General features: G+C 41.1%; 1 protein-coding gene across 5 annotated transcripts in view; it reads left to right on the plus strand.

Moving 5' to 3' along the window:
• Positions 1-20,946, plus strand: part of ENPP2 (ectonucleotide pyrophosphatase/phosphodiesterase 2) — a 111,685-nt gene that overhangs the window by 48,561 nt on the left and 42,178 nt on the right. For all 5 annotated transcript variants that reach the window (XM_045999418.1, XM_045999434.1, XM_045999401.1 and 2 more), the window contains exons 7-11: positions 49-128; positions 1,149-1,268; positions 11,216-11,271; positions 17,121-17,186; positions 17,877-17,949. In XM_045999418.1, the coding sequence (XP_045855374.1) occupies positions 49-128; positions 1,149-1,268; positions 11,216-11,271; positions 17,121-17,186; positions 17,877-17,949 (395 nt within the window). The remainder of the gene's footprint in view (positions 1-48; positions 129-1,148; positions 1,269-11,215; positions 11,272-17,120; positions 17,187-17,876; positions 17,950-20,946) is intronic.

The raw sequence follows: 20,946 nt of genomic DNA on the forward strand, positions 1-20,946 counted from the left end.
TGACTCCTGTTGGTTCTCTTGTCCTAATGTCTGAAATTCTGTTCCTAGGGTCTTGCGGCACACACTCTCCCTACATGAGGCCCGTGTACCCAACAAAAACTTTCCCTAACTTATACACTTTGGCCACTGTAAGTATTTTTTTCTTTTCTTTCTTTTTTTTTTTAATTTTATTTATTTATTTGAGAGAGAGAGAGAGAGAGCACGAGCTGGGTGGGGAGGGGAAGAGGGAGAGAGAGAAACAGATGCCCTGCTGAGCAGGGAGCAGGGGGCCCATGTGGGGCTCTATCCCAGGACCCCGAGATCATTACTTGAACGGAGGGCAGACGCTTAACTGCCTGAGCCACCAGGGTGCCTCCTAAGTATTTTTTCAAAGGTTGTAGATTCAAAGGGTGTGGGTGTAGATTTCACTCTGAAATGGCTTAAATGGAGACTTAAAGAAACATGTTTCTCAGCGCCCCAAGAAAATGTGTTTTCTATCTTGATTGCCTGAGCTGTTCACGGTAAGTGTCTTTTACAACTTTGTCGGGGACCGAACCTCACGGTCACTTCAAAACTGAAAACATTTTTTCAGGTACCGTTCTGTTTGCACACATACATTAAGCTTCTGTCAGATACCACAGGATCTGTTGTTTATTTTCTGGGTTTTCAGATAAAAACATTGACTTCAGGGCACATTGTTTTCGTTTTTCCATACTCCCAGTCCTGCCTTGTTTTCTTCTTTAAAACCACAATTTGTTTATTTATTTTGTTATTATGATGACTTCGAGGAGTTCTGAGGTAGAAGTAGAACTTAGGGAAAAGGAAAAGTGTATTTATAATGAGAAGCTTCTTTGGAGGCACATAAGTAAATTTCAATCTGCAGGTTAACTTTTTGCAATAAAAGTGATTGTCATCCTACTAAATCGTAACAATTAAAAAAACCCCAATATTAACTTTCTTATCATCATGTTAAGTCTCTCAGATAGCTTATGATTAATAAGACAACATTCATGTTTGCTCAGACGCACACAGAGTCTACGTATATCTGATATAAATTTGGAAATTAAATATTGCTGTAAAACTTCCTATGATAACAAAATTTATGATAGAACTCACATGTACAGATTATCATATTGGTAGTTTAACAATAAATTTGCTTTTACACAAAGGGACTGTATCCAGAATCACATGGAATTGTTGGCAATTCAATGTATGATCCTGTATTTGATGCCACTTTCCACCTTCGAGGACGAGAGAAGTTCAATCACAGATGGTGGGGAGGTCAGCCGGTAAGTTCTGCGTTTTGTGTGTATGTGTGTCTCTGCACTGAACCATTTCATCCCCAAATTTTTACCTGCATAAAAGATGCATATAATTTCCTCAGACTTGGCAATGTTTCTGCCCTTTAGTGTTGTGTATATATATCTGTGCACATAATACCTGTATATATGTGTAAATAATGTATATATTCCTATGTCCATGTGTGTCTCTCTATATGTGTGTGTATGTGTAGATGAGGTTATGATTATAAATGTGCCAGAGGATAAATGTCTTCATTAGATGTTGATGATGGAAATGGTGACAGAAAGGCGAATTTCAGAAACATTTTGAGGAAGGAATATATAGTCGGATCTTACTGATTTACTAGATTTAGGGGTACAATGAAAAAGAGAAGTGAATGATTAGGATTACTCCCAAATTTTGGCCCAGGTACTATATGAACAGAGACCTAGAAACTTGCTGATAAGAAGGAGCTCAATGAAACCCACTGGAAATTCGTGAATTCTTTTGCTTAATCCATTTTTTGAAATTCTTGGAAGTTACATGTAAGTGGAACCTATCTTCATTTTGGACCAGCAAATTAATACTTTGAAAGAACTCATCCTGTTTACTTCGGATCTAATGGATGGGCAGAAAGTAAAAAAAGGATGTAGGTGGCTTTCTACATCATATTTTTCCTATGACTGTGTGCGAGGTTAGGCAACTTGATTTGGTCAGACATGAGCGAAAGGGCAACATGAGACAAGGTTGTTGAATGTGCAGAATTGAACCAAGGGCACACGCCCCAGGGTAAAAGGGCCAAGATCCCCACAGGAACACAGCTCAGTATACACAGCCAATGAAAAACATGTAGAAGAAAGACAGGAAATAGTCCCACCTTATGTCAACTTTGACTGGAGGCCAGGGCCCCCCAGAGCTCTGGTTAGGACAGAGGTCTGAGACCCTTGTGTATCGGCCATGACACGAAATTGGCAAGTGTCTGCACACATCCATGAATCTACCATCCCTGAGCAGTTCCATACCCAGAAATGTTTGCTCCAAACTATGGGCAAGCTAGAGAACAAAAGGTCAGAAAAAAATGGTATTGCTTTGATTAAAGGTCATTCACGATTACAAAAATAGATTCATTCCTAACAAATTCGTATGCAAAGCTAAACATGGGCTTCTCATTAAAAAAAAAAAAAAAAGTATTGGAAGACTTCTAGTATGTCTGCAGAATGTTTCTTTATAGCAGAGGTTCTGATTCTGCGGTTCAGGCTGGACTCCCAGAAGTCTGTGATGACCTGAGCTGTGAGCATAGTGAAATTTGTTTACAGGGTGGATTTCACAAAGTTTATGATAGAGGAACATTTTATGTGTAAATAAAATTATTAACATTAGAGTTCTGTCAAGTATTGCTCATTGGTTTTTTATATTCATTTTGTCATGGAAGCAAAGTTGCCTGAGGAACCACACAGGAGGATAGAGAGAAATAGTAATTTTATCAAATTGGATCACCTTACCCCAAGTGTTGACATTAGTTTCCCTCTGGGTTGGCATGGCTCAGAAGATCAGTCCACATCTTCATTAACTTCTGCAGAAACAGAGCAGAGGGAATGCTGCTAAGTTGCCCAATGGAATGAAGTCGTTTTCAATTCTGTTTGCCTATGTCCTGACTCTCAGTGTTGACAGATTTGACCAAGTTTAGTATTTTCCTAGTGTTGACAACGATTTACAGTGAAACCTGTACTTCTATCTTCTTCTTGATTTGTACTTCTAGCTTCTCAAACAAGGGGACACCATACAAATTTCAAGGAACATAGTAGCTATAATTTAAGCACATATTTATTATTGAAATTAAGCATATATGAAGAATATAGTGACAGAAACTGTAAGGAACTACAGAATAAGAATATAAGAAACTAGAAATATTAGAAGAAGAGATGAGCCTTAATAAATATTTCTCAGGCACTTATCCCATCCTCTCAGAGGCTTATGCATTTCACAAAATCACCAGTGGGAAAAAATAGCTGGGGTTGAGAAAATATTTATAAAAATCTTAGGTAATGAAATTAAACTCCGTTTATTTTTACTGAATGATGAAACCATGAAAGACATTTGGCTAAATAAGAAAGGAGTCAGAGTAAATGGTAAATAAGAACCACTCTAATCCTACTTTAAAGTTTAATAGATGGGATGAGGCATTTGTATATCATGCATCTGAAAATTTGAATCTTACATTAGCCTTCCAAAAATAATTAATTTAATTTCACCCTCCCCCCTTTTTTATAGGAAAGATATAGCCATTTTAGCCAACTCAGGTCTGCTTTTAATCTGTTAATACTCACAGTGGGCTATTAAAAGCTGTCATTCACTTACTTTATGATGCTACAGTTCTCATACCTATTTCAATGGGATTCTTTTTGTTGTTGTCGTTGCTTTAAAATTATACTCGGTTCTTATTATGACAGTACGGTCCATACTTTTACTGAAATTCCTTAAGCGTGTTCATTTCTTTGAAAAATCTCTCCGCTCTAATCCTGCAATTTCTGAAGGTATCTCAGTGGGAAATTCCCTGTTTGGTTTAAATCTGGACTCAGCAAAGTGGACAATGAATGAGATTCCCTACGAGACGCCAACTCCACAAAAGGTGGGGATTTGAGAAGTCCAACAACCCCCCCCCCCCCGCCCCCACGATGCAAGTCTTCTGAAGCCACAGTTTCTAGAGCAAGGCGTTTCCAGGAAGAGCAGGTGCTGTCTTACCACTCCTCAAAGAGGCGTGGTCTGCCGCTGCGTCTGCCAGCAGTGGTCACGCAGTGAGTTGGTCCGGAGGCCACCCTCGTGTATTACCGTAGTGGGAAAATGCAAGAACGATGGCAGAGAGAAGCAGGATGACATTAGAGCAGGTGTGAAATTCCGGCCCTAAAAGGTTGGCTTGATGGAAAGTGCCAGTCATTGCTTACCTCTCTTCCTGCCTATTTTATTATCCTGCTATTGGGCGGTTTTGCTGTCTTTTCAGGAAAATTTTACTCTTCATTTATTCTGTTGTTTCTTTCCTATAGATTGCTATAAATCTGGGCTTCCCCCCCTTTTTACTGTATCCTGAGGTGCTTAGATTGGTCTCTGCTCTGCGCTAAGGGGTCTCTCATGCTCACTTAGCCGCTTTGCTCCTAAACTCCTAGTTACCTTTCAAATTTCAGTTGAAATATCAGTCCCCAGGTGGTCGCTAAGCTCCTCCAGCCCTGGCTAAGCTCAGGGACCCTCCTTTGGGTTTTCACATGATTTCTGTCATAAATTTGACCATATATTTTTGAAATTATTCACATATCTGCTTTAGACTATGGACCCCATGTGGGTACAGTCTCTTTATTCTCAGGTTGTAATCCACAGCCCGATGCATTCAGGGGCCCTGCTACCGGGTCTTGAATTGAACTTGGACTGGACCATATCTGAGGCATGTTTGCCTGTATTTTTTCCTTATAGTTTATCAGTCACCATCTTCAGGCCCTAAGCACTTCCAAAGAGACACACGGGCCCGCAGTCTGCTCTGCTGCCCCCCTAGTCCTCATATGGTAGCTTGTTCGGATCTGGAATCTCAGTAAGTGATTTCCTACAGCAGATGCTACAGCCCAGCCCTCCCTCTGGTCTCCCGGGATTCCATTCATCCTGGCTCTGTGCTTTGGAATGCAAAGGAATCATTTCCCTGAGAAGCACGGCTAGAAACACTGCAATAGTAGCTCATGTCTTTGAAAAACTTATTTTCTTTTTCAAAACTTCTCCCTTTCTCCTAGTCACATTTAATTTAATGTGATCGTGTGTTGGATTTCACATTTAAATCCTCTGATTCCAGTGAGAAAGCATTTTTTTTTTAATTCCTAATAACCTATCAAGTAGGTGCAAAAATTTTCCCACTTGTTCCCTCTTCCAAATGTCGTAACTAAGACATAAATGTTGAAAAATGCCTCTAGAAAGCAGAGCAGTGGAGAATTATTGGCATTAAAGGTGGGGAAACCAAACCAGTGTCCTGTCAGGTTATTTTTGTTCTGCTGTTTTACCAGTCTTGGGGGAAATTTATATTACATTCAAATTCAGAGAAATACTGATTCCTTTTTCTCTGAATTAACAAGGAACTTGAAACTTCTCTCTCTCTCTCTCTCTCTTTCTCTAATGGCCGCAGAGGCTCAGTTTCAATTTTTTTTTTAACCAACATTTTAGTGACTTTTTTCCTCAGTAATTACTAGAATTAATTTCTGTGTTCAGAAATATGATATATACATATGACCTACCAAGGAATTTTTAGAGCTACTTATGATCTGATTTAACTTAAGAATGTCATGCTTCAATCTCCTACCATTTGCTAAACCCTGACAGAATGGCTGCATTAACACTAGGATCCCTTTGTCTGAGGTTTTTAAATGTTTTAAAATTTTAAATATTCTTCCATTTGTTCACTTTTTGCACTTTTCTGACCATGCTCCCACTTTTCTTTTGGAAAATGTGGCCAATATGATTTGTACCGAAAAGCAGAATGTTTTTGCTTCCTTTTTTTTTTTTTTGAGAAGAAATAAATTTTTTAAAAATGATTTATTTATTTATTTGAGAGAGACAGAGTGTTGGGGGGCTGGGGAGATGAGCAGAGGGAGAGGGAGAAAGAATCATCAAGCAGACTCCCTACTGATCACAGAGCCTGCCATGGGTTCAATCCCAGGACTCTCAGATCATGACCTGAGCCAAAATTAAGAGTCGGATGCTCAACCAATTGAGCCACCCAGGTGTTCCAGAAAAAAAAATAAAATAAAATAATATATATACACACACATATAAAATTATATATATAAACAATTATATATAAATAAATATACATATAAATAAACAATTACCATTTAATTGTCCTCATGGTTCCCTTGCTTCTTACAGTTGGCCAATTTTTTTTTTTTTCTGATTACAAAGATGTTAATTGTCACTGTAAAAATCTGGAGAAGTGCACAAAAGTATAAAGGGCATATGACCCTAACTTTGCCCTTGGGAACATTCTAGCACACTCCCTTCTGCCACTCTCTCTCCCCGTGCTCTTTCCTTATACCATTGCAAAGATCCTTCCGGTGCTCTTTTCCTGCATTGCTGAGCTAAAGGTTACCCATAGGGTTTCCTGTTGCCCAGATAATGCCAACATCAGCATAATTCTACAGCATAACTTTTGAAAGTGCGAGCTCATCATTTGGCAAAATTGCATTAAAAAATTTCCATTAGAAAACCCCAGATTAATCTTATATTTTGCAACTGCCAGATAATGCCTAGTACAACTTCTTTGTAAATATGGAGGTACTGGATTTTGTATGCAGTTGTTTGGATAGGAAAACACTAAGCGTGAGTCTCTGAAATTAAAGTAAGTTTGGAAACAGATCATTTAATGTAAGAAACTGGTTGGGGCGCCTGGGTGACTCAATTCATTAAGCATCTGACTTTTGATTTAGCTCAGGTCATGATCTCAGGGTCGTGGGGTCCAGAAGGCAGGTGGGAGCTTCAAGCTGAGATGGGAGTCTGCCTGAAATTCTCTCTGTCCTTCTGAACACCCTCTTCTCTCTCTCTCATTCTCTCTCTCTCTCTCTCTCTCTATATATATATATATGTGAAACTGGTCTCTCTGGGATCTGATGTGGTTTTGAGTCACTTGGTGGATGCCCAGCACTTAGTTTTGGTTGTATCTTGACAGTGGGGGTACTGCCAATGAGAAAGAATGGACATGCCCAAGCCTGGACATGCCCTTTCCTTATGGGCCCAGCTTATGCCTCCCCCAGAAGATCTGCCCCAGTTTCAAATGACCAATGCAAACTCTACAAAGCAAAAGGGTGCATGGCAAATTTCTTTCTACTTCCCTGACATTGCATTTTCTCAGTTTCCAGAGACAGTTGGGGTGGGTAGAGGGCGGGCTCGTGTTCTCTTGCCAGAGGTAGGATAGAGCGCAGGGTTTGAAACTTGGCAGACCACGTGGACCAGCAGCAAACCACCAACACTCTAGAAGAGTCCCTGGGTGTCATCAGGCTCGGCCTGGATGAGCAAATTATATGGAAATGAGAAAGGACAGAGAGCTTCGAGGCAGATTACAGGCTTATGATCAGCATTTAAATATGATACTGGGAACTGTGGAAGAAACTGTTGGAAGAAACTCATTGATTTCTATGAGGAAACACAGGGAGATATATAAATCAATAAAATGGAATATTCCCAATGCTCTTTGTCTGGGGTGATGGTGTTATACTAGTTACTCTCTGTGAAGAGTTGGCTGAAACAAAGAATTTACCATGTATGGAAAATGGGAGATTTGTGCGATCGCATCTTCAAGTGTAGAAGACATTCAAAAGAGAACCCTGCCCAGATTTTGAGATTAAGAAATAATGATCAATACACTAACAATGAAAATACAGAAAGGGAAATTAGAGAATCGATTCCATTTACTATAGCACCAAGAACCATAAGATACCTGGGCATAAACCTAACCAAAGAAGTAAAGGACCTGTACTCGAGGAACTACAGAACACTCATGAAAGAAATTGAAGAAGACACAAAAAGATGGAAGACTGTTCCATGCTCTTGGATTGGAAGAATAAACATTGTTAAAATGTCTATACTGCCTAGAGCAATCTATACTTTTAATGCCATTCCGATCAAAATTCCACTGATATTTTTCAAAGAGCTGGAGCAAATAATCCTAAAATTTGTATGGAGTCAGAAGAGACCCCGAATTGCTAAGGAAATGTTGAAAAACAAAAACAAAACTGGCGGCATCACGTTACCCGATTTCAAGCTTTACTACAAAGCTGTGATCACCAAGACAGCGTGGTACTGGCATAAAAACAGACACATAGACCAGTGGAACAGAGTGGAGAGCCCAGATATGGACCCTCAACTCTATGGTCAAATAATCTTCGACAAAACAGGAAAAAATATTCAATGGAAAAAAGACAGTCTCTTCAATAAATGGTGCTGGGAAAACTGGACAGCGATATGTAGAAGAATGAAACTCGACCATTCTCTTACACCGTACACAAAGATAAACTCAAAATGGATAAAAGACCTCAACGTGAGAGAGGAATCTATCAGAATCCTAGAGGAGAACATAGGCAGTAACCTCTTCGATATGAGCCACAGCAACTTCTTTCAAGATATGTCTCCAAAGGCCAAGGAAACAAAAGCAAAAATGAACTTTTGGGACTTCATCAAGATCAAAAGCTTCTGCACAGCAAAGGAAACAGTCAACAAAACAAAGAGGCAACCCACGGAATGGGAGAAGATATTTGCAAATGACAGTACAGACAAAAGGTTGATATCCAGGATCTATAAAGAACTCCTCAAACTCAACACACACAAAACAGATAATCATATCAAAAAATGGGCAGAAGATATGAACAGACACTTCTCCAACGAAGACATACAAATGGCTATCAGACACATGAAAAAATGTTCATCATCACTAGCCATCAGGGAGATTCAAATTAAAACAACATTGAGATACCACCTGACACCAGTTAGAATGGCCAAAATTAGCAAGACAGGAAACAACGGGTGTTGGAGAGGATGTGGAGAAAGGGGAACCCTCTTACACTGTTGGTGGGAATGCAAGTTAGTGCAGCCACTTTGGAGAACAGTGTGGAGATTCCTGAAGAAATTAAGAATAGAGCTTCCCTATGACCCTGCAATTGCACTGCTGGGTATTGACCCCAAAGATACAGATGTAGTGAAAAGAAGGGCCATTTGTACCCCAATGTTTATTGCAGCAATGGCTACAGTCGCCAAACTGTGGAAAGAACCAAGATGCCCTTCAACGGATGAATGGATAAGGAAGATGTGGTCCATATACACAATGGAGTATTATGCCTCCATCAGAAAGGACGAATACCCAACTTTTGTAGCAACATGGACGGGACTGGAAGAGATTATGCTGAGCGAAATAAGTCAAGCAGAGAGAGTCAAGTATCATATGGTCTCACTTATTTGTGGAGCATAACAAATAACATGGAGGACATGGGGAGATGGAGAGGAGAGGGAGTTGAGGGAAACTGGAAGGGGAGATGAACCATGAGAGACTATGGACTCTGAAAAACAACCAGAGGGTTATGAAGGGGCGGTGGGGTGGGGTGGGGTGGGGTAGGAGGTTGAGGAACCAGGTGGTGGGTAATAGGGAGGGCACGTACTGCATGGAGCACTGGGTGTGATGCCAAAACAATGAACACTGTTATGCTGTAAATAAAAGAATAAAAATAAATAAATTAATTAAAAAAAAAGAAATAATGATCAAGGATTCTTCCACTCCCAAAATGAATTGGCTTACAGATAACTCAAAAATTCATAAACTAAAGGGAATCTTCTATTCCCTAACCCTTTCAAAAATGTGATCACCAAGAAAAAAAGAAATGAATGAATTCTGGTTGAAATGAAATGAATTTTGAATCCTGGTTGGCCTTGGGACCCCCAGCATGCCAGAGTTTGTCCGTAAAGCAGAAGGATGCTCTGAACCAGTCTGGAAGGGCAGTCAGAGCAATCAGAGATCCTTACTGCTATGACCCATCCCTATGGGATGAGGGCACCACCTTCCCCATGCTGGCGTTCCCTAGGCAGCCCACACCTCCTCCAGTCTGAGAGAGTTCTCCTAGCTCTCCTGCCCATCCCTTACTTGCCAACTGCAAGAGCTATGATTCCACCAGGCTGGAGATCTTCAGTCCCTCCTCTGGGGTTTTGGAATCTGCAGAATTCCCCAAGGCCAGATGCCCCAGACCCTTCTGAAGACATGGCCAATCTCATGGAAACACCGCACCTCCCAATTTTCCCCTTTCCTCAAACCCCAGAGGTTTCCCCTGGAGTCTGTAAGACCCTCTGGAAGTCTGGATACAAGGAAACCGGAAAAGGGGCTTGCTGCAATTCCTAGACCATTTCTGCTTGGGTCTTATAACAAAGCAGCCACATTTCTTTCTGCTTGCCTCCTGAGGAGTGGGGGAAGGTTCTTTGTACACACTTATGTTCAGTGGGACACTGGCCATCCTAAGCTGTTTTTAATGTTCCTAGAATAACTGGATTATATTTCTTTCCATTGCATCATAATTAAGATTAAAATTGATCCAGCGGTCACCAAATGCTAAGACACTGCTTTAAGGACTTTAAAAGTATTAACTCATTAAAGCTTAGAATAATCCCACGTGCTAGGTAATACTATCTACATTTTAAAGGAAACCAAAGCCCAGAGAGCTTAAGGAACTCACTGGAGGACTGCACCGTTGGTGAGTGACAGAGGCAAGGCTTAAAACCCAGTGATCTGGTTGCAGAGCTCAGGTTCTTAACCACTGAATCTTGTCTCCTAAAACATGTTTTGGAAAGAATATTTCAAAAGCCTCAATGAAATGCTTGGTTCCCCTAACTTATCCCAGGAGCTTATTCCTTAAATTCCATTTATTGAAAGACTAAATAAAAGAGCATGAGAAAATCCAGGATAAAAAAATAGCCTTTTTTTTTTTCTTTTTGCCCTTTTCATTCACCTAGTTTAAAACAAGACAAAACTAAGTTCCAAGATTCTGGCATCTGTGTACCATTGGGGTTCTCCTGTGTTGGCTTTCAATAGTACAGGAAACATATGGTCCACTCCTGGGTCCTTTGATGAGCAGAATTCCGTCATATAAGTGAAATGTTCAAAACAGTGATCAGAAAAGACAGGTACAGAAGAGACTTTTGAGATGAAATAAGAGTTAAAAATGCCACTAGGATCACAGAAGAGTTTTTGAAAGCTTTTGCAGAGAATGTATTAAATGACATTTATGGAAATAATGATTCTGACTTCCAGATGTGAAAAGTGAATGATTACAAATAATGTGAAGTTTACAGTGGGATGTGGGTAAAGTGTAAGATATCTGATCTAATATATTTTAAAAACTTCTTCTTTGACCAAAACTCAGAACACTTTATAAGCCTCTTATATTTTCCTCATTAGCTATGGATTACAGCCACCAAGCAAGGGGTGAAAGCTGGGACATTCTTCTGGTCGGTGTAAGTTACCTTTATTTTGTCAATGTTTGTAAAATTATAGTCATGATTTAGCTTATGAAACAGGAACTCAGTTTGGTTTTACTTCAGTTAAATATAAAAGAACTCGAGCTGTTAAATATTTTTTGATTGGAATAATCTTCCAAGCACCTTTTTAGAGGTCGTCCCCTCTTCCCCCCCCCATCTTTTCTTAACAGAATGTAAAGAATATTTTCTCTTCTTCTTGTCATCCTAAAGATTTTTCTGTCCCTGTTGATTTTGGTAACTTACCATCTGGGGAATGTATGTTTCTCTTAGAATATTTATTGCTGGGGTTTGCATTATCATTTTCCTTAAATATACTATAACTCGCTATATTTATTTTGGCTCACACATTTAAAGTCTAGTGTGGTCTCAGACAGCTGATGTAGAGGACTAGAGATTGGAAATTCCAGATAGGAGACAAGGGGAAGCCTCTGTTTCCACTCCATTTTCCACCGAACTCTAGGATTTCCCTAATAAGAAAAATGGAACTACTTCTCTTCCCTACAGAGGCAATGGGGGGATTAGTAGTCAATGTTCATAAAATAGTCTTATGATGAAACTTACCTAATAAAAGTGTCAACATGTTGATTATTTTTAAGGCTCCCTAGTAAGAAAAGGAATCTGTTTCAACTTTCATGGGGATTTTGTTCCCACTGAGATGTTCTTTCCATTTTTTTTTTAACCACCTAAAGCTGTTTCCATATTTGCCTCTAATGTCTTAACAAAAATCTGACTATTCTATAATAGTAGTGTGCTGAAAGCAATCACAGGTTCACATTAATCCAGAGTGGGACCATCTATATTCTCCAAATTCGAGAATAAAAGTAGCTTTTTCAGATTTGAAGGACTAAATTGAAATTGAGTGTGGTGATTTGAAGGTAAGACAGTGACCCTGTAAAAGTCTCCTTTTCCTGCCTTTTTTTTAAAAGAGGTTTTCTGAGTTGAGAAGTGTGGGTATGTTAGAAATGACATGTAAATGACATGTTGATCTACCAATTTAACCCTGGACTGTCACAGTTGCTGACGGAAATGACTTCTTCTGCCCCACAACATACTTGTTTGGCAGAATGGAGAGGGGCCAATAACATAATAACATAATTAATACCTAGTCCCCATCCTGGCCCCCCGAAACTGTTGCGGAGCTTCATTGAAAAGGCCCAGTGTTCTTATTTTGAATAGTAATTTTCTCCACCCATTTCAAACCATTTCTAAGAAGGTAGCTTTTGTGTGCTCTAAACATGTCCTTAGTTTTGCTTTGCTTTCCAGGCTATTGTTCTTTTGTCTCTGTATTCTGGGAGTGACTTGGAATCAGTTTTTTCCTTTTTTTCTTGCTTGCTTGCTTGCTTGATGCTTTCTTGCTTGCTTTCTTTTTTTTTTTTTAATCTTTTTATAACTAAACAAACAAACAAAACAAACCAGGGTTTTACTTTTAGTTATTTAATGAAATATACATCCAGGGAATCGACACATGGTACATTCTGAAAATTCCTAAATTTAAAACCAGATTTAGACCACAGACTTAGACTCTGAAGGCCATCTTTTTAACGTGGCTCTGGACTGTAACCTAGAATTATTCTTGCTTTTTACATGATAACATTTTATTTTTTTTAAAGATTTTATTTATTTATTTGACAGACAGAGATCACAAGTAGGCAGAGAGGCAGGCAGGGGGCGAGGTGGGGGAAGCAGGCTCCCTGCTGAGCAGAGATGCGGGACTCGATCCCAGGACCCTGAGATCATTACCTGAGCCGAAGGCAGAGGCTTTAACCCACTTAGCCACCCAGGCACCCCTACATGATAACATTTTATTCCAAAGTCATCCTCAGCTGATGCCCCATTACATTGTGTGTGTGTGTGTGTGTGTGTGTGTGTGTGTGTGTGTATAAGTTCATGTTCAAAGGCAGTAATTCCCTGAAGGTATGAGTATTTACATTGGTTCTAATCCCCACCTTGCCAGTTCATAGTCTGCTGACTGTGTACAAGTAGTTAAATCTCTCAATATATTAATGTCCTCATCTTTAAATGGCAATGAGAACATCTTCATCATAGGGTGTTGTGAAGATGGCATGGGCTAAATTATCGAAAGAGCGTAGGAAGGTACTTAGTACATAGAGAGTAACCGATGAATGGTATTTGTTTTCTAATTCACATCATCTCTTTTGACATTGACCGGGCAATGACGATATGTGTTCTAAGGTAATTTGTTCCCCTTTAACACTAAGTACCTCATCTAGCCCTTCATTTTCCATTCCTCCTTTAAAAAAAAAAAAAAAAACTTAAAAAGAATTTAATTTATTTATTTGAGAGAGAGAGAGTGAGAGAGAGAGAGCATGCACGTGAGAGAGAGAACAGGCAGGGGGAGCAGCAGGCAGAGGGAGAAGCTGGTTCTCTGCTAGCAGGGAGACCCATGCAGGACTCAGTCCCAGGACCCCAGGATCATGACCTGAGCCGGAGGCAGACGCTTAACTGACGGAGCCACCCAGTCAGTTTTATCTTTTCCGACCATGTCTGACATACTTGGTCTCATGACAACTTCTCTATCAAACAGTGATGGTGAAGACAACAGCATGAGCTCCATTTTCCTTTCTGTTTGGGCTCTCAGTCTTCCTTTGCCGCGTTGTCTGTGCTGTCTCTGTGTTGTATTTCAAACACTAGATGGCGGGGCGCCTTGTTGGCTCAGTGGGTTAAGCCTCTGCCTTCAGCTCAGGTCATGATCTCAGGGTCTTGGGATGGGGCTCTCTGCTCTCTGCGGGGAGCCTGCTTCCCCCTCTCTCTGCCTGCCTTTCTGCCTACTTGTGATCTCTCTCTGTGTCAAATAAATAAATAAAATCTTTAAAAAAACAAAACAAAACAAAACACTAATGGCTAGGGCCCATGTCTTTTTGGTTCCTGGGATAATCTCATAGAGATAATCTAGAACTCCTAGGAAAGTTCAAGACCACTCTGTCCACCTCCTCATTGGAGAGATTACAACACTGTGGCCAAGAGAGGTAAAGTGTTGTGCCCAGGATCATGCTCAGGAAGGATACTCAGTCCTCTACAGTTCCCCTCTCTGGGTCTTACCATGCACACACACTCAGCCCCTGCCCAGAAGTGACAATCCTGTCCTTGTCTTCCTAAGCAGAGAACTGTGACTCCTCTGTAAGGGTCTTTTTAGTAGGAGTATTTTGTATCTTTATTCACATTCACACAAAAGCCTTGAACATCATATATGTTTAACAAGTATGTCATGAATGAGTGTTTCATGTCTGTGGACCAGTGAAGCCAGTACATGAAGACAGAAGCTAACGTTCTCTAAACTCAATGTCCTGGGCACTATCCGAAGTGATTTACATGTGTTCTCTCTATTAATCCTTACAACAAACTTATGAGATAGTAATTATTATTATCTTCATTTTATAGAGGCCCTGAAAGGTTAAGTAACTTGGCAAAGTCTCATCACCAACATACGTTGGAGTCAGGATTCAACCCCAAACCTTCTGGCCTTGGGGTGGACACTTTTTTTTTTTTTAAGATTTTATTTATTTCTTTGACAGAGAGAGATCACAAGCAGGCAGAGAGGCAGGCAGAGAGAGAGGGAAAGCAGGCTCCCTGCTGAGCAGCGAGCCCGATGCGGGGCTCGATCCCAGGACCCTGAGATCATGACCTGAGCCGAAGGCAGTGGCTTAATCCACTGAGCCACCCAGGCGCCCCGGGGTGGACACTTTTATTCCCTGCCCGCCACTGGACAAACCCCGTATCTAGCAGAGGTGTGAGCAGGTGTGTGTTGTAAGTACCACACAAGTTCCATTAGCTTGTTTTTCCACTGGCATCAAGCAAATCCGTCAGAGTCCACTTTTGTGACTTAACACCGATTACACAATATGAAGCAGCTTGTAGGTAGGTAGGGAAGCGAGGTAAATGGCAGGGCAGCGGCATTTGCTTTTTTCTAAGTTAGGAAAGAATTCCAAATATGTAATTATTTTGTCCAGATACAGGGGATTTCTGAGACTGCTGAATTAAATACCTGAAGTGATTAACGTGGCTTTGCTGTGCCTAGTTCTAATTCAATTATAGGATATAATAAACAGGGGCCCATTTATTCAAGGGCATTGGATTTTGTTTAAATTAGGACTTTTTTTCTGGGCTGGTGGGATAGTCCTAGTCTGAGAGGGGGCCAGAGGAATGACAAATATCCCATCTATGAGTTGGCGAGCGTGGCTGGTAGAGGGCGCGCATGGGGGAGAGCTCCAGGATTAGAGCTCCTGCCAGCTGGAGGCTTCTGCGTTGGAGAAAGATGTGTCTTCCTCGTGGCTTGCCCTTGTTCACATCCCCCAAGAGTAGAAGTGTAGATGGCTCACCGGCATCCCACAGTAAGTTTTCAGTAGAGTTTATTTTTTAGAGTAGTTTTGGGTTCGTAGCAAATTGAGCAGATGGTACAGAGAATCCTCATATACCCCCGGTCCCCACGACACATGCTCACCATTATAGCGTCCCCCACCAGAGTTGTGTGTGTGTTACAACCCATGAACCCACACTCACACGTCATTATCACCCGGGGAACGTAATTTATCCTAGGGCTCACTCTTGGCCGCAGCCATTTTTAGTACCAACGATTAAACTTGGGCTTTAGTTTGAGTTTGTCATAAACAAGTTCTAACTCCTGGTCTCAGATCGGGGAGCAGAAAAGCCTTTGGTGCTCCTTGTTAGGAAACAGCAAGCCAATCTCCCCCATAAGTAAAAACATCGCTGTGCTCATGAGCGTCTTAATGAAACTCAGCCCCGGCTACGGTGCTGTCATGTTAGCGGAGAGCTCTTAAAGCTGGTGCCAGATCTCGGGTAATTATATTTCAACAGAGGAATGAGGCTTAAACACAAAAGTCATTGTGGATGAAGATTATACCCTTTTTGTCAGTCTCATAATTATATGGGCTTGTTCTTGATAGATTTTTATAGAGCTAGAAGAGAATTTCAAGACTACCTTTCCCAGCCCCTTATTTTATAGAGGAAGAGTAGAGTTTCAGAGTAACGTTTCTAAAGTCATATAGGTCTTTAGAGATAGAATGATAACTCATGATCATTAATAAAAATTAAAGATTTTTTGGAATATAATGTGCTAGGCACTGTACGTGCCCTTTTGCCTGTGTTGTCTCATTTTTTTAAAAGACTTTATTTACTTATTTGAGAGAGAGGGTGTGTGTGTGTGTGTGCATGAGGTGTGGAGGGGCAGAGAAAGAGGGAGAAGCAGACCCCCTGCTGAGTAGGGAGCCCCATGCGGGCTCCATCTCAGGACCCCGAGTTCATGACCTGAGCTGAAGGTGGGCACTTAACTGACTGAGCCACCCAGGCGCCTCTGTCTTGTCTTATTTTATCTTCACAATCATCTTTCTTTTACCAATAAGTAAACTAAGGCCCGGAGAGGTCAAAGTGGCATAGAGGTCAGGAGAGGTCACAGCCCCAGCAAGATGCTGATTGGGGATATTCTGGTCCCTCTGTGGCCACAGCTAATGGCTTTACTCACTCAGTGGTGATGCTTCTGAGCCCGGGGTCCTTTCCGCCTATACCAGAGTCTCTGATCAATGGGGCAGGTTCCGCATTTGATTGTGAACCAGAGTTTCTGGTCCCCTCTCATGTGACAGAGGTTGAGCCATACAGTATGTTGTAGAGGGATTGGAAGTTTAAACACAAATTCGAAAGAGGGCCTTTTGCAGCAAGGAAGTGAAAGCAGGTGGTGGTAAATAGAGAGCCCTTGGCCTGGGTACCAGAGCAAGGACTCAGCAGGCGGGAGGGTGTAGAACTACGACCTCACATCATGTTTGCTTGTTGTGACCTCCCCCACCCCCCGCCAGGGTCATCCCTCACGAGCGGAGAATATTAACCGTTCTACAGTGGCTCACCCTGCCAGACGACGGAAGGTATTTATGGCTGTCCCCCTGACTTAGCCTCTTTCTAGCACATTTTCATCCTAGGTCAGAACAGGATGAGGACTAGATGGGCACGGTCGAGGTGCGGGATTCCTAAGTTCTGTGGTTCTCAGCCTTGAGCCTTAGTTCCCTAAGAAAGATATGGTGACATAGACCATAGGGGACCCCTTAATTATAGGGGTTAGTACAGCTGTTCGTCCTGGCCACCAGAGCAGAGCTCCGGGGGGTTCCTGGCTTTGATAAATGAGCCAGCAGCAGCCTCCCAAGCACTAGGGAAGCAGTAAGACCGAGTTCTCCCTCTCATGGAGATGTTCGTTCAGGCCGCTGGCCCTGTGGTCCATGTGACTTTCCACTGGGCTCTATTATCTTGAGGATCAAAGACCTGAGTATGCATTCAGATAATCCTTTGTGACATTTGCTCCCTGAAGGTGGTACCAGGCAGTTAGCACAGCGGGGGTAGTGTAGGGGGTGGTATGTAGGGGGTGGTAGATGTGGAAAGAATAGAATCCCCCCCCTCCCCCACCGAGAAACAAAAGAGATCTTTTCCATGTTAAGATTAACAGTGGTTGGGAGATTACTTAACTAGATTGGAGAGGAGTTTTTCTCAGTGTGGAGGGATACTTGGGATTCTCTGTTATCTGTGGTTTGGGGGAGATTCTGAACCTTCCAATTTCCCTGCAGGCCTTCGGTCTATGCCTTCTATTCCGAACAACCTGATTTCTCCGGACACAAATATGGCCCTTTTGGCCCTGAGGTTAGTAGCTTATCATCTTCCTGAGGAGAACCTGCGCCCCCCGGCTACTGACTGGATTTCTGGATTTGTATAAAGTCTCTTGGGTATTTGCACCTGCAGGTTTATATAGAGTCAAAGAACTACAAGATTAAAAAAACACTTAAAAAAAATCTTAAACACACCTACTTCTTAAGCAGGAGTTTCAGTTCCGATTGATTTGCTATTCAAACCTAGCCTGCCGTTGGTGTTCATACGAGGGGTATGTGCCATTGCTGAAGGCGTCAGAAGGCAGGGGATCAGGAAAGGGTGGCATTTGCCATCCCTGGGTTAGGAATGGAAAGGCATCGGAAGTCGAAACCTGCAGGACAAGACACTCAAGCTGAATTTCAGTTCCCTTAAAAGGATTGTGCATTTCAGAGAAGGTAGGTCAGCTAAGTAGCTCTAATAGCCTTAGCAGGTACAACCAACCTGGCATATGTTCTAGCATTGGACATTATTTGTCTGATAAATTTTGACACAGGTATATATACACCTGTGAAGCCATCACCACAATCGAAACTGTGGACATATCCATCACTCCCCCAAATGAAACTGATTCTTAATTAAGGGAAATGCACTACTGAACGAATCTATTTAGCAGAGCAATGTAACGCCCTTTTCTCAAACAGCCAGGAATCTCAGTTGAAAACCATCTGTTTGTTAGACGCTAACCAGTCGAATTTCAAATTCAGAGACGGGAAGGAGAAGAGGGCTGTATTTTATGATGTCCCTCAGTCATCTGGAGATGGAAATCTTCCCGGTGTTGCAGCATAGATCATTTTAAGACAGGATGGGATTTGCAAATCTAAAATGGTTTCCATCTCTTGCTCTAATTAGAGTGGTGAGGTCTTCATCAATGCTTGAACTTGACTGGGGAGGAGAAATCATTTCAAAAACTCTGCTGATGGAAACTGCCTCCCATTCTCTAATAGCCTATGATAGCACCGTTGATGATAATTAAGTTCACTGTGTTCAGCATAAGACTGAGTAAGAAACATAGAGAAGTGCGTCTTGGCTTAAATATTTTTGAGCAAAATGCAGCATATCTAGCTAAAGGCAGCAAATACTGCATACACCAGAAATACCTAAGTATTTTTGAATGTTTGACCATCAATTCTGCAGTGACTTCTTTCAAACACTGCAAAGTAATGGCTATGTAAAAGCATTCTTGGTTTGCCTTAAATCGTTGCAGCTCTATAAGTCTGATGTTCTTTTTCCTCTCCCTTTGATGTTTAACGAGTGTCACATGATTATGAAACACAAATGATAAAATGAGATAAACATCTGTATGAAACGCAAATCTTACTCTTGCCAGTGCAAGCGTGGCTGCTTTATCTTTAGGATAACTTTCTTTGAGATTAATCTAAAGTGAACCAAAGGAACCACGTTTTATTAAAATGTTTAAAAAAAAAAAAATCCTAAGCAGTTCCATGTGCCTTATTTAAAAGTTGAACTTTGCTTGGATAATAATGTCCCCTAGAAGATGCTATGGCTTAGGCAAGTCAGAGATTGGTATAACCACTCTCTTAAAAGCAGGAGGTTGGTACCTAAAGAGATATGGGGTGGCTCGGGTCACCTGGCCTTTAAGTGGACTTAGAGGCAGAATCTCAGAGCTCCTGCGTTCTTCCCATGGAACGCTTTAAATCACCAGGAGGTAAGCAGAGCGTTCTGCTAAACAGCCATGTTCGATTCAGACAGAAGATTTTCTTTATGTCAAAAGTTGGTTTTTTACGTTATGAACAGGTGGAACTCTCACAGTCCTCAGTTCTTTGAAAGATATACAGCTCAGCAATTAGCATTCTTGACCCACAAACATCCCTGGATTTCTCATACATGTAGTTCAGTTGTGATGAACATACTTGAAAGTGTATGTGTGTGTGTGTTTTAATCAAGAAATAAGCGAAAAGCTTATTTTTTTTAAGTGCTGAGCAGTAATAATAGAACACAGTATAGGATGCTTGAATTTGTTGTAATGATGGCGTTGTGCTCAGGGGTGCTCAGAAATATACAGAGTTTTTTTTCCCCCCTCTAGAAGTTTCGAATTAAGACTTGGAAATATTCATGCTATGTTCTTTCTAATATTAATACTTCTTATAAGCTGGAATATTCTCATATATCCACTGGGTAAAACACTCTTAATTAGATATCTTGGAATGTATCTTCAGTTCTGGTTTACCTGGAAACCTGGCCACTTTCTTCTGGTAAGGCAAGGAATATTTTCAGATTTCAACTCTTTCTCGTTTGGTTCTAGGAATCTTATTTTTACTGAATGAAAAGCAAAACCATTTACACTTTAAAAACACGAAACCAAAACAAGCCAGCAAAACCTCTCTTCTCTCGACTAATGGGTTTCTATCAATTATATACATGTGGTATGTGAATAAAGACTTTACAAGCCAAAGTATTATTTATAAAATCAGTGACATGTCATAATTTACATCTAAGGAGAAAATACCTTATATTTGAAGTTGAACTGAAGAAATTCAGTCTGACAGAATGTTACATGCTATGATGTAGTTAAAAATCTGTGCTTTATTTGCTTACTGAGTATACTTTTTTCAGGATGATTCTCAAAGGCTATTAAATGAGATGACCAAACAGTGGGCTAATAGCCACAAGAAATGGTGTATTGCTCCTGGTTTCATAGTGTAATGGTGAATGTTCAGAAACATGCTTGCTTTTGATTATTGGCGCAATCTTTTTCTCCTTGACCTTCTATGCTTTCCTCTGTGACTCCTCGTTCGGCTGCTGTTCCAGGCCTAGAGGCAGAGCTTTGGCTGGCTAGTTTCTACCTTCAGATGGCAAAGTATCCTTCTGAAAAGCAGGGAAATTTGCCCCTCTACCTTCCATCCTCCTAATAACCTCAGGCTAAATCTTCTAAGTCAGACTAAAGTATGGCTGGTCAGTAAAGACTTAGCTTTCGTCTACCTCTAACATTCGAAGAAGAATCTACCTGAGATGTAATCCCTGGATGAAAAC

This window comes from Meles meles, chromosome 1, assembly GCF_922984935.1.
Source record: "Meles meles chromosome 1, mMelMel3.1 paternal haplotype, whole genome shotgun sequence".
Lineage (NCBI taxonomy): Eukaryota > Metazoa > Chordata > Mammalia > Carnivora > Mustelidae > Meles > Meles meles.